The 14,825-nt window shown below is 41.0% G+C and overlaps 1 protein-coding gene across 5 annotated transcripts in view; it reads right to left on the bottom strand.

The window, feature by feature from the left end:
• Nucleotides 1-14,825, bottom strand: part of AAK1 (AP2 associated kinase 1) — a 279,025-nt gene that overhangs the window by 122,811 nt on the left and 141,389 nt on the right. For all 5 annotated transcript variants that reach the window (XM_043983286.1, XM_043983287.1, XM_043983290.1 and 2 more), the window contains exons 6-8: nt 4,300-4,421; nt 2,133-2,214; nt 1,015-1,147 (exon numbers count right to left, since the gene is read on the bottom strand). In XM_043983286.1, the coding sequence (XP_043839221.1) occupies nt 1,015-1,147; nt 2,133-2,214; nt 4,300-4,421 (337 nt within the window). The remainder of the gene's footprint in view (nt 1-1,014; nt 1,148-2,132; nt 2,215-4,299; nt 4,422-14,825) is intronic.

Genomic DNA, 14,825 nt, shown 5'->3' with positions numbered 1-14,825 from the left:
TGTGATACAGTAGGATACCTGAAGAGGCTGAGAAGTCAAAACGCAATATTAAACAGTGTCCTCCTGTGATGCCTTATCATGAAATGGATTCTTAAATGTTACACCAGTGAAGGACAAGATCCAACAAGTATTCCAACCTAGGAAGGCTTTGAATATGAAAGACTACATATTTATATCTTCTAAAGACCAGCTATGTATGAAATGCGTTATCACTGGCAAGCAGGTGATTGATTTTTATAATCACCGTGATCCCAGAACAAATCATAATGATTAACCTAGAAGATGGTAGTACTTGGTTCTTAGCTTCCATCTTTAGCACCTAGAAAAAAATCTATCACTTAGCACAAAGGTTTGTGCATAGTAGGCACCTAAGAAATGTTTGTTGTATTAAAATGAATTCTGTGTAGTGAGATGCTGCAGCCGGAGACACATATTCAAGCAAAGCATAATTTTCATTGAAGCAGCTCCTAATTTTGCAAAGACCAGTGTCTTAGCCCTTGTTACACAACAGTCAGAATCCTCTTGGCTCCAGGATTTCTTCAAAGACTTTAACTTAATGGCATGCAAGTCTTGTATACTCAACACTTCTTCTCAAGTGATTCATGTAAGTATGAAACATACTTTGGAAATTTACCTAAGGGTGACCTGTTTGAACAAGTGGAGGTCCTTGCTTCAAACATATCTTGTCATCTTTCTTCCTACTCTCTATCAATCCATTTCCCCATTCCTGCCTTCCCTTTTGCTCTCTCTCCCTGCCTTGGGCAAACTTTCCTCTCCTACTGGATGAGGGTTAAGTACTTGCTCAGGGTCACACAAGTAGTAAGTGTCGTGTCCAAGGCTGGATCTGAACTCAGGTCCTCCTGAATCCAGAGTCAGTTCTTTATCCATTATGCAACTAGCTGCTCCCCCATGTTTTGTTTTGTTTTTTCTATGATGTTTTATAGTGCATCCACATTCAGTCCTGGAAAGAAAAGGTTACAAACCAAGAGGAATGTGGAAAATGGAAATACTTACGTATGAGGCAATGCATGTCTTGGGAATAGCGTGAGTTGTCAGGAATCGTGAAGTTTCCATCGCAAATGGCTACCTGACTCTCCCCAAATGGTAATGTGAAGTAGCATAATTTATACAACAAACAACCAAGGGCCTAAAAGACAGAAGGAAAATAGGATTATTTTTACTCTGTAACTATTGAGCATGTGGTTCCTCACTACAAATAGTTTAAGATGTTGGTTAGTGCTGTTAGGGTTGGCTAGGACCCCAAAGATCATCTAGTCTAATCTCCCTGATTTTAGAGGTTAAAAAGTTAAGGTATGGGGCAGCTAGGCAGCACAGTGGATAGAGAACTGGCCCTGGATTCAGGAGGACCTGAGTTCAAATCCGGCCTCAGACACTTGACACTTACTAGCTGTGTGACCCTGGGCAAGTCACTTAACCTCAATTGCCTCAAAAAAAAAAAGTTAAGGTACGCAGATAGGAAGTGATTTGCCCAAGGTTCTTGCATGCACTAAGTAGCAAAAGGCAGAAATAACTCAGGTGCTCTGACTCCAAGTCCAGGATGCATTCTACTCTTCCATATTACTCTATGTTTGTGGATATACAGAGTCATAACTAGCAATTCTGGTATCCACAGCTATTAAGGCGGGGGGGGGGGGGAAGAGGGCAGGGCAAAGGGCAGGAAGGAGCTCAGCAGGGATGAAGCTAAATCCAGAAGGAAGAACATCATATAGTACCTTCTTTTTCTAACTAATTATTCCTGCTAAGTAGGTGTTCATCTCAGTTGTTTTTATACTTCAGAAGGAGGGCAAGTACTACGAATGCCTCCTAAATTTCAGCACCATGGGGCAAAGCCCCAGTCACTCTACCCTAGTCAAGGGTCTGCAGATATACAAACTAAGACACTAACAACTGAGCAGCTACAGATTAGAATAATAATTCACAATTCTCTGGTACATTCTGGCTTATAAAGCTCTTTCCTCATCATTCCCTGGGAAATAAATGGTGTAAATGTTACCCCCACTTTACAGATGAAGAAACTAAGGTGAAGTGAGCCTAGATTTAGGTCTCTAGACTACAAAGCCAAGTACCACGTTGCCTATCAAGGTTGGAGACACAGATTACTCAACACATACCCAAATGTCAGCCTTTGTAGTGATAATTTTTCCACTATACAAGTTGACCATTTCTGGAGCTCGGTAGGAGAGCGTCGTGTACCTAAAATGAGAAGAGTCATTTTATTAAAGATGTTCACCATGCCCCATTTCATTTCCTCTGCAATCCTGTGACAGCAAAAATGTGTTTTATAATATACAGACTGCCAAAGCCCCCTAACTATGGAGAAAGGAGTGATGGTACACAACTGTGGTCATTGGGTTCAGGGAGAAAAAGCATTGGCTGGAATTGGAGTCAGGAGAAACCTGTGTTCAAATTTTAGCTCTGATACTTGCTAGTTATGTGACCTTGGGCAAATCACATCCTTTTCTCTAAGCTTCAGTTTTTCCATCTATAGAATGGAGGTAAAATAATATCTGTGCTACCTACCACACAGGGGTATTATTAGCAAAGCATTTTGTAAATCTTCAAGTGTTATAACAATGTGAGCTATTATTATCATCACAATGGCTAAGCTGTGGGCAAAATGTAAAATATTCCTTCTCAAACCAGGTTCCCCAGGTGGAGGAGGAACCCAGAAAGAACTTTGTTAGTTCCAGAGCTATTGGGCCCACCTCTCTTCTTTTCCACCAAGCCCTTCCATCCTGCCATGTCCACCTCAAGTCTCAGCTTTTCCTTGAAGTTTCTCTAACAATTCCAGCCCACACAGATATCTCTTTTCTAGGAGATCTTGTAGTCATAGGACCTTATTGAACACTGAGTTCCGTGATGATGGCTGTCATCTATTAATAATGATAGCTCCTATTTCTATGATTTTTTGGGGGGTGAGGCAATGAGGGTTAAGTGATTTGCTCAGGGTCACACAACTAGTAAGAGTCAAGTGTCTGAAGCTGGATCTGAACTCAGGTCCTCCTGAATCCAGGGTCGATTCTTTATCCACTGTGCCAAGTAGCTGCCCCTGATGTTTTTTTTCTATGGTGTTTTATAGTGCATCCACATGAGGCAGACAGTCCAATGATAATTCTCCCCATTTCACAGATGGGAAAAATTAAGCTTGAAGATATCAAGTGCTTTGCCCAAGGTCACATAGCACTAAAGCCAGGATTAAAACCCAAGTTCTCTGATTCTAAATGCAGTGCTCTTTCCCGCTATATCACAGTATTTAGCAATTGACTATACACTGCCATACTAGCCTATCTGTACCTACATATATATATATATATACACACACACACACACACACACACACACACACACACACACATACATACATATACACATATATATGAATGATTTCTGAGGTGGTCAGGGGGCATTTCTTTTGTATCTCCCACAATATTTTATTGTAGAGCTAGGCATACACTGGGAATTAAAAACAAAAATAAACAAACAAAACCATCTAAAATTTGTTTACTAATTTGCCTTCATTAATATCTAATTTAAATACTTTGATAAGTGATTTTTCTCCCTATTTGTACCATTAGGCTTTAAGCTAAAGGCACAATATTTTTTAAAATCTAAAAAATAATTTAACTCAAAACTTTAAATAAAATGACTATTATTAAATTTATTTTTTTTAATTACCATTCTATTTTCTCCAGTAAATTAATGGGAAACTGATACACTAGACCACAAAATTCACAACTGGAAGGGAGCTTCACACTTATATAGTCCAATCCCTTATTTTAAGATTAGGAAACTGAGAATCAGTGAAGTGAAATAATTTTCCTAAGCTCACACAGGTAATGGTGGCACCAAGATTGGAACCATGGTCACTCCAAATAGAGGGGTTATTTGACCCTAAAAGAAGTCGGTCTCCTCCCTATTTCCCTCTTTCCTCCAAAAGGCAAAAAAAAAAAGCAAGGGCTTAGAATGCCTACAATTCTTGGAATTGCCTCTTCCATTGAAAGTGATCTACTCTTTGTTTTCCTAGATCTCCAGCTTCAAATCCAATGTCTTTTAGTATAACCTATTCATTTTGTAGAAAAAGACTGAATTTTCTAACAGGTGACCCTTTAAATCTCATAGCTATAGGATTTAAAGATTCAACCAATTCCTCTAAGAGTTATCCTTTGAAATGCTCCCACACCAAACCATTCTCTCCCCAACCCAGTCCCCCCAACCCTGCTCAAAGAGAAGTCACAGATCTGAGAGCAAAATCAATCCCCAAGGAAGGAGGAGGCTTACTTCTTAATCTCATCCTCAACTGCGTTGACTCCCTCAGCTTGTGGGTTCTGGAATCTATTGGTGGCACTTCCAAAGTCACACAGGACATAATGACCTCGGTCATGCAGCAGGATGTTTTCCACCTGAAAAAACATTTCCCCCCCCATCCCCAGTGACAACAGGTCATTTACAGGAGGAAAATAAGTTTGATTCCACAGCAACATCAGTGAAAGTATTTCTTCTTGATACTCCATCAGTATCCCTCACTGAGTCTTCTGGGCCTCAGAAGAAGTGGGGAGATTGATAACACAGAGTTAAAGACAAAAGGGGAAATAAAAGGGAGGTGAACACACAAGGACTTTTTTCATGTAGAAGAAAGATCATTTTAAAGATAATCCTATTCCTAAAAGCCGTATTTACAAAGAATTGCTTCTGTTGTATAGGCTGTCCCCCATGTCTGGAATGTACTCCCTTTTCACCTGATTCTTAGAATACTTAGCTTCCTTCAAAATATATAGCTCAAGAGCCTTTTGTGATCTCACCCTATTCCCTCCATTCCCAGCTATTAGAGATTTCTTCCTTATCTGGGAATCAGTGAACACAAACTCATGAAGCCCACCATGGGAGTAGACCCCAGACTCCCAGACCATGCTTCTGGGTGTCTGCTTCTTGCCAACTTCTTTGTTCACTGCACCCTCCAGACCTCCAGGCTTAATCTACTCAATGTTGGAACACCAGACCTAGGGCTGGACTGTTCTGACTGGCCAATCAGTAGTTAAAACTCACATATTCCATTATATTTAGCCTATTTCACACTATGCTTTAGTCCATGCAGTTCTCCACTCCTCTTTCTCCCAGTCTTGTAATGAGAACTGTAATCAGATCAGTACTACCTCATGATGTCATTGGTTCTTTCAAAGAATAAAGGACAAATAACAATTACCATTCCCTCAGGAAAAGGCATGTAGAGGTACTGCCCAAGGACTCACCTCACCATTCCTGTGACATCACCCACCCCAGCCACTATTTTCCTCTATCTGTTGTCTCCCCCATTAAAATGTAAGTCCCCTGGGAACACAAAGTAAGAACTAAATTAATACTTTTCATTTATTTTATTCATTCCTCTTGAAATTCTTTTCCATATACTCTTTTTTTGGGGGGGGGCGGGGCAATGGGGGTTAAGTGACTTGCCCAGGGTCACACAGCTAGTAAGTGTTAAGCATCTGAGGCCGGATTTGAACTCAAGTACTCCTGACTCCAGGGCCAGTGCTCTATCCCCTGTGCCACCTAGCTGCCCCCTACATACTCTTTATTTCTTTATCCATGTACATGGGATATCATTCCAGTGGCAAATAAGCTACTTGAGAGCAAGAACAAGTTGACTTTTGTCTCAACATATACTATTCCTAGTATAGCACCTTGAGCAAAGAAAGAGGTTTGTTGAATCGAAGCCATTCTATAGATTTTATTGCTTTCTGGCAAATCCATATTTTGAACCCATGCTTTTAAATGTTTCCTGCTTTGTTTCAGAAAACAAACAGAGAAACAGGACAGTCTAAACAGAAAGAACACTGACTAGGTTTGGAGTCAGGATTCCAAAATCCCGATTGTTGCTTACTATCTGTGTGATCCTGGACAAGTTGCTTTCCCAGTCTGGGACAAGACTTCCTCAGATAGTTTCTCAGTTCTCTTCTACTCCTAACCACTGTGATCCACATAGGAGCATCAGTAATGTACTAAAAAGGTTCTATGTGAGGTAGCTAGATGGATAGAGCACTAGCCCTGGAATCAGGAATACCTGTGTTCAAATCTGGCTTCAGAGACTTACTAGCTGTGTGATCCTGGGCAAGTCACTGCCTCCAAAAAAAAAAATTAATGGCTTATGTGATCTGTTTGTAAAAGGCTCCTGATATTAAAAGGCATTTATTCTCCTTCCTGTTATTAGATCAAGGCAATGGAAAGAGAAAGTTTAATGGAGCCACAGAGAAAGTACAGATTACAATTTTGAGGGCAGGATCTTTCTTCTCAGTGGGTCTAGGGAGAGGGAGGTGAATGGGATGATTTTCATTTCCTTATAGTTTGGAAATTATTGGCAATGAGTCAGGAGGTACAGACAGTGAAATCCCAAAGCAAGTGGGAGGAGGACGCCCAATACCATAACCTATACTCAACTTTCTGTGTAAAGGAGGCACAACATGGATTCATGTACTAATACTATGTTAGGACCATAAAGACCAGCTATAAAATGTGGACAATAACACATGGTATATCCTCAAGCTTGTTGGGTGGAAAGCAATTTATAATAGAATCTTTTTTTTTTTTTAAGCGAGGCAATGGGGGTTAAGTGACTTGCCCAGGGTCACACAGCTAGTAAGTGTTAAGTGTCTGAGGCTGCATTTGAACTCAGGTCCTCCTGACTCCAGGGCTGGTGCTCTATCCACTGTGCCACTTAGCTGCCCCTTAATCTAATCTTTATAAAGTCCTATAGGAAAGCAAGCTATTACTACCTTTCTTCTGAGGGAAAGCAACCTGTCCAAGATCATGATAATTGCTTTTACAACTTGAACTCCTATCCAGGGTTTCCTAGCTCCTATTCCATTAGCCATCCCTTAATGGTCATCAGCTTAGAGATCTACTAAAGGACCAGCTAGAAGGAATCTTAGACCTCCTCTGGTCCAGTTATCTGAACTTGAAACCAGGAGACCTGGCTTCAAATGCCGGTTTTGCCACTTCTGCCTTCGATAAGGCAAAGGTCCTTTCTGGTACTGATGTTCTGTGTTCCGATGTCTCCAAATCCAGGGTCCTTTACACCATGACATGCTGTCTCACTTGCAGGTCTGTTGGTGTATCCTGATAGGTTGGTTGGGGACCATGACCTTGGGAGTTTGCATAACAACATTTACTCCTGAGTCACTGGAAGCCATCAGTTAGCAAACCAATAAATGGAAAGATCTTTAATGTCTTTCCCAAGAGAAGCATTTTCCCTAGCCTTGGCAGTCCAATCAAACTGCTGCAGGCAGGGACTTTTGCGATGCCATTGCTTGGCTCAGACCTTTTATCAGGGAGCAGGAGTTTTTGCTGACTGTGGCCTCTGAGGCATATGCAGAAGCAATAGTCAGAATGAAGGTCAACTCAGGATCAGAGAGCTGAGAAACAAATAGAACTCAGCCAATGTCTCATCGTTTTAAGGAACCGCTGCTGGTGGACCCTTTAAGAGGATCCTTACTTTGGTGTAGATCCAGTCATGGAGGCATCAAGGGAATCCTGCAATCTGACAGTTGGAGAGCACCTCATGCTTTCCCCTAAAAAACTTACATATCCATCCTCTCACCTATTTATTATAACTTGTGAAGTAAGTTGGGGAGGAATGTTTATGCCCATTTTATCAGCCCAGAGAAATCAAGGGAATTATTAAAGGGCATCCGGCCAATTTTCAGCTGAGCTATAACTAGCTCCCAGGTTTCCTGAATTCCAGCTCAATGCTCCTTCCACCATTCTATTATGTCTCCTAAAGATCCTAGTAGCTCACAAGAGAGAATAATTTTTCTTGAACAAAGCAACTGCTCCACTAAAAAATCCAGCAGAGCACAGGGATGGCCCTAGGTTCTTGAAGACTTTGCCAGCAGGGGCAAAGGCCTTAGCAGGTCCTCCCAGGTTGGACAGACTGAGTACAGGGTCAGTCGTGGCTCTTAAGTCTATATGAGGATCAGTCTAAGTACATGGAGGCTCAGTGCAAGTTGGCCTCAAAATAATGAATTTTTTAGTTATAGGAACCGATAAAGGTCATTTCCTAAGGCAAATAGAGTGTTCTTCTGTGTCAGTGGGGAAAGCTCCTACCCCAGTGAAACCAAGGGTCTTTCAAGAATCAAAAAAATAATGAAGTACTTAGAAGACTTATTGTAGTGGTGGGTCAAAAGCCACATTTGTTCTCCTAATCACCAGCTGGAACTAAGCAATGCCTCTTCCCTGAAGTAATGTCTAGTTTAACACCTCATGTAGCCCAGGGGTCCACTATGGGCCAAATTTGGCCCTCTGCCCCCTGTCTATTTTCATATGGCCTGCTTTTATTTTAAAATTTAAAAATTATTCTTAGGTCAGGCCCAAACAAAAACAAGTAGCAAGCTGGATCTGGCCCACAGGCTATAGTTTGCAGATTCCTAATGTAGCCTATCCACAGGGAGTAATACTTTGTCCTGCTTCAATTTTCCTTATAATATATTTATTTGTGTACAAGTTGTATTCTTCCAGGAGAATAGAAGCTGATTGAGAGTAGATATTGTTTTGTTTCTGTCATTATATACACAGTATCTTGCACAGAGTAGATACTTAATAATTGTACACTGAGTTGTATTCGGTCAATTACTATTAGGGTAGTTCCTTCTATTAAGCCAAAATATGCACCAAGGTGGTGCAGTGAATAGAGTGTCCGGCCTGAAGTCAGGATGCCTCATCTTCATGAGTTCAAATCCAGTCTCAGACACTTATTAGCTGTGTGACCTAGTTTGCCTCAGTTTCCTCATCTGTACAATGAGCTGGAGAAAAAAATGACAAAACTGCTCCAGTATCTTTGTCAAGAAAACCCCCAGGGGCAGCTAGGTGGCACAGTGGATAAAGCACCGGCCCTGAATTCAGGAGTACCTGAGTTCAAATCTGGCCTCAGACACTTGACACTTACTAGCTGTGTGACCCTGGGCAAGTCACTTAACACCCATTGCCCCGCAAAAAAACACCCAAGAAACAAAAAACCAAAAACCCAAAAAGGGGTCACAAAGAATCAGACATGACTGAAATGACTGACCAACAACAAATGCTTTTCTATTTTGTCTAACTGTTAGAAGGTCTGACTTCTACCCTCCTGGATCAAACAGAACGAGTCTAATCCCTATAGCTTATAACAGTGTTTCAAATACTCTAGAACAGAGGTGTCATATGCAAACAGAAATGAGAAGATACAAATTAACATGATCTATAGTGTATTGTATTTTTATTTATTTTTTGTTAAAAATTTCCAATTTCATTTTAATCAGGTTGGGCCCAGAGGGCAGTTTTGCTAGCCATAAACTCTAAACCACTATTAGGTATCTCTAGCTCTTCCCATAAACATAAATATCCACCCCCTTCTTTCAACTGTTTTCTCACTGGACACGATTTTTAAAGTCCCTCTCCAGCCTGGACACTCTCCTGTGGACATACTTGCTAACTTGCTAAGGTTCCAGATGTGGTAAAATAAAAGGTAGGGTACAGAAGAGTTACTACCTCCCTTGTTCTGAACACTATCCCTCTAATTAATGTTGCCTAGGATCACATGAGCTTTCTGGCCTGCCACATCCCAGTATTGCACTTGTGGCCCAATGACCTCTGAGGTATGGTTTATATTGCTTTGGTTTAGTTTTTTTTTTTTTTAATTTTTAGTGAGGCAATTGGGGTTAAGTGACTTGCCCAGGGTCACACAGCTAGTAAGTGTTAAGTGTCTGAGGCCGGATTTGAACTCAGGTCCTCCTGACTCCAGGGCTGGTGCTCTATCTGCTGCGCCATCTAGCTGCCCCTTGGTTTAGTTTTGAATAACAACATCCACCTCTCCCTTCTGTATTTGTTTAATGGCAATTTTTGTAGGTGAAACGTGTGATTTCTACTCTGCCCATAATTCCATAATTCTGTTGAGAACTTTTTGGATCCTGAGTCTCTAAGCCAATAGGTTGGCCCTCTCTGTTCCAGCATCACACAGATTCAATCCCAGAAGGGACCTCAGAGGCCAGAAAAGAATCCCCTTGGACACACTCAACAAGTGATCCTTCAGCCTCTGTCTGCTTTGAGGACCTCCAGAGGGAGACAGTCCATTACCTAGGCCACTTAAGTCTACTTTTGGACAGTTCTAATGGTCAGAATGCTGTTTTTTTACATAAAGCCTGAAGTTGTATGTCTCTCAGACACTCCTACCCATTGCTCCTAGTTATTCCTTTCTGGATCAAACAGAAAAAATGTCTAATCCCTTTTCCATTTAGCCACCCTTTACTTGAAGCCAGTAACGATGATTCTCTTTAAGTCTTTAAGCCTAACATTCTCTTTCCTTTCAACCACGGCTCATATGGCACCTTCTCAAAGCCCTGTAACATTCTGGTTGCCTTTCATTGGCTATCAATATCCTTCCTAAAATGTGGTGTCCAGCCCAGTATGATACTCCAAATGTGGTAAAGCAGGACTCAAACCTCTCTGGTCCTGGGCTCTCTATTTCTCTTCCTGAAGCCTAAGATCTCATTAGCTTTTCAAGTTGCCACATCACACGACTGACTCATAATAAGCTCACAGTCCACTAAAACCCTCCTGTCTTTTTCATGTAGTCCTCAAATGTAATACGGCTACCATCTACATTTCCATCCAAGTCAGTGAGAACAATCTGAAACAGGACAAGGCCAAAGACAGAGTCCCTTCCATAGCAAGCCATCCACCCAACCAAATGAGATGACCTGAAGTAGCCTAAATTATTATTTAGGGCTGGTCCACTTTTTTGGATCCAGAGAAGTTACAACCTGGTTACATTAATATTTTGATATGTTTTAGATATTGATGAAAATGGAGTAAGCAACTATCTCTAGGGCAACAGAATTTCAATTCTTTGATACCAAAATCTTAATGCTGCCAGGGGTTCAACAGAAATAACTGGCAGCAATAAATGACTGACAATATTTCAGGCCTTTTGTCCCCAAAAGAGCCTGAAAATATTAATTTGTTTGCTGGAAAGCTAAAGAACCAAAAGATCAAAGACCAGCCAATTTGTTTCCTGAGGTTCCCTTCAACACTTTTAACTTATCCTATCTGAAGCTTGTTCTTGGCACAAGTGCCCAGCACATAAATAATAATATAAAGCTTAAATAATATAATATGATGATATAATAATATAAATATAATATAAATAAAGCTTAATAAATGCTTGCATGATTGTTATAAAACTTTCTTTCCTTGCTTCCCCATCCTCTTCAGTGTGTCCAAATCCCAAACATTCTTTAAGGCCCATCTTTCTCTGTAAAAGCTTCCCTTCTAATGATTTTTTTCTCCTCTCCTATGAATTCCTACAGAATTTATTTCTAGAATTCATTTGGTAATTAATTGTATGTTGCCTTGAATACAGTGCTGAACGGATAACAGCTGCCTAAGTAAATATTTGCTGTTGAAAGTATTTGTCAGGGGCAGCCAGGTGGTACAGTGGATAAAGCACTGGCCCTGGATTCAGGAGGGCCTGAATTCAAATCTGGCCTCAGACACTTGATACTTACTAGCTGTGTGACCCTGGGCAAGTCACTTAACCCTCATTGCCCCACCAAAAAAGAAAGAAAGAAAGAAAGAAAGCATTTGTTCAAGGTAATTCCAGGATAAAATGCATTCTAATTCTTTCCTTATTACCTCTCTTTCATGGAGCTCAGATCTCAGTCCTGGGGCTTTCAGGCATGGTCTTGCCAAGTATGTACTCTATTTCTAGAGATCATTTGCACGTTTTCAGGACAATAATGAGCATCTGCCTTCATTAATGTCCTCTACCGATGCCTCATTATAGCACTGAAGTGACACTGGGGTTAGGTGCTGCCAGTGGGGTGCAAGCTTTAGCCGGTCCTACCAAATCAGAGAAATTTTTTTCATTGTGGACCTACTGGTGAACTTGGCGATTTTGTTGCAGGAGGTTCAGCCTAGCTAACTTGGAAGCGGTTTATTACCCTGGGTGATGAGTTCTCAGGATGTAGCAACTCATAACTCACTGACGAAGATAAAGCAGGGTTGGGGTCTGGATGCTCATAATGGTTGTTACCATTTTGTAATGGGTAAGTAATTGAATTAGTCCATCACTGTTTATATCCAGGACTAGAACAGCCCATGGACAATGAACTGGGTTCAGAACTGAATGAGGGGAAAAGAGGACTGTGCTGCATTTTAAAAATTATACAGAGCTTTTGACAAATCTAAGCTGTACCTTGAAACAAAAACACCTCTTTTTGATGTCAATATTCTTCCAGCAATCCTCTAGAGCTATGACTCATGCATCGAACACTGTCTTCAAAAAAAAAAAAAAATCACAATTCTGGTTGATTCAAAGGACAACACAGAGATATATGATGGGCACAAACAGGTTGAAGTATACCACCAATGACAACTTGCCCCAAAGAAGTGGAATTTTAAAAAATCCATCAGGAAATGTATGATTGGAAAAGGATATGGGCTTGTCAAATAACAGGATCAGGAGATACTAGATGGATAGCTCCTGTGCTGTTCTGGTACCCCACAATGTTAAAGACCTAAAGGAAGGTCCTTTTTGTTTTGCATAGATTAGTTGCAGTGGTTTTATGGAAAGATGTAGACAAGTCACACAGGGTTGGAGGGTGAAGACAGGCTGCAATCTGTATTAGTAGAGGGAGTTCCCACATCAAAAAGATCCTAGATGTAATAAAGTATTAAAATATATTGACCACAGGGGCCAATACGAAGGAAGACTGGCTAGATGTGGGGAATGAGGAGTCTTCCTTGATTCAAGAACCCAGAAGTTTTGGACTTGAGTGACTAGGATCTATCCGACTGGAGAAAAACTGGCTGTATGACTACTTTGGGTAATAGCTGCATTCCCTGACACAAGAGATGCTATAGCTGTCATTACTGCTTAAAATCCTCAGTCGGTTGGGATTTTGTGGTGGTTGACCTTATCACTTTCCCAGTCTGTCAGCTCTGGGAGGTGACTATGGTTATCTCCCCCAGCACCACTTGTGGTTTCTGCTAAAAGTCATGGAAGCTGTACCTCACTGACCTTCCCCTATGCACTGAACTAAGAGAATTTAGGCAGCTCAAGTGCTAAAAAATGACTACTGCTGGAGAGGTAGATAAAATACATGTTTTAAAGTCCCTCTCTTCCTCTTTTATTTTTTTTTTAAGTAGATAGAATGGGCCTCCTTACCCTATTGCAACACAAAATCAATTTCTCTTCTCTAGGGAAAGGTCTTTTGAGATTTGTGGGATCTACTAGAGCTTGTCCTCTGCTGACATTTCCTTCAAGAGCCCTAAAACTCCCTTCCATAATGGAGTATCCAAGAAGGATTATGTTCAGAGTTGGAGGATACAAAAAATAAGACAAAGGTGCGGTGCGCTATGCTGCAGTCCTAACAGCAGGCAAAATGCTAACAGACTATAGTCTCTAATTCTCATTCTTTGTCAAAGAACATCTTTATCCCATTCTCTCACCTGAAGGCAGCTAACTCCCACAAAACAATAACAACAATTGTAATTATCATAATAATAGTAGCTAGAATTTATATAGCACTTTAAGATTTACAAAGCACTTTACAATTATCTCATTTTATTCTCTGAACAATCCTGCTATTTATCACCCCCATTTTACAAATAAGGGAACACTGAGGTAGACAGAGGTTAAGTGATTTGCTCAGGGTCACACAGTCAGGTAAGTTTCTGAGGCTAGATTTGAACTTAGGTCTCTCTGACTCCAGGTCCAATGATCTATCCCACTGTGCCATCTAGCCCCTAAAGTCCCATACTCTCTCACCCCCTTTTGAGCCATGATGGAAAAAGTACTGGAATGGAAGTCAGGAGAAATGGGTCACCTCTACCATTAGAATGTGCAACCCGTGGGACCCAGGCAAGTCTCCAGACCCCAGTTTCCTTATCTGTAAACAAGTGAGACAAAAGCATCTTTTCTAATTCTAATATTGTATGATTATAGCCACTTTCTTTATATTTCCTTACAGAAGAGAAAAAAGAAAGGTTGGAGAGAAGATGAAGGAGAAAACAGTCCTTGGGAAAATATCCTCATGACATTTTCCGCAATCCTGTGGCTAGTGTCTCTCCTGCCCCTAGAGGACTGAGACCTTGTCCTATTTACCATATCCTGCATCTCAGAATATAATCCTTCTTGGAGATTTCATAATGGAAAGGAGTTCTTGGCCTCTTGAAGGCGACATCAGATTAGCACAAGCACTAACAGATCTTGCCAACCTGGACAGGCTATGAAATGGCATGTGGCTGGACTGTGCAGGCACATAGACCTATCCTGTTAAGACCAGCTTAACAGAGTGTGGAAAGGCTCGTAACAAGCATATTGTCACCACTAACGACTGATTCTAGTGACAGCAACTCCTGAGAATCTTCTACTGGAAGCTAAAAAGGTTGTGTGATGTATATAGGTAAAGGAAGGACACATACCCAAGAGATCCCAGATCCCTGTAGCACTGGGTAGCAGAGTACCCTAAAATATCTTGTATTTGCAGATTGCTTTTGCCTTTTTAAAGTGCTTTCACAAGCCTCCTCCTCTGTGGTCCTCCCAGCAACTCTGGGTGGTGGGAGTGGAATTATCACCTTCCCTCTCCCCATCACACCTGGGATTTTATCAGGTGTGGAAACTCCCTCCACTCATGCAAACTAGCAACTATATGTTATGATCTTAGAGCCTGGGGCCTTGGAAACTTAGGTGACTTTTCTAAGGTTCCAACCATTATGTTATCAACAGCATAACTTGAAAAGAGGTCTTTCTGACTCTAAGGATTTACTAATATCTACTC

This window comes from Dromiciops gliroides, chromosome 2 (assembly GCF_019393635.1).
Source record: "Dromiciops gliroides isolate mDroGli1 chromosome 2, mDroGli1.pri, whole genome shotgun sequence".
NCBI lineage: Eukaryota > Metazoa > Chordata > Mammalia > Microbiotheria > Microbiotheriidae > Dromiciops > Dromiciops gliroides.
Note: the sequence above shows the minus strand (reverse complement) of the source record. Positions and strands in the feature narration are given on the sequence as shown.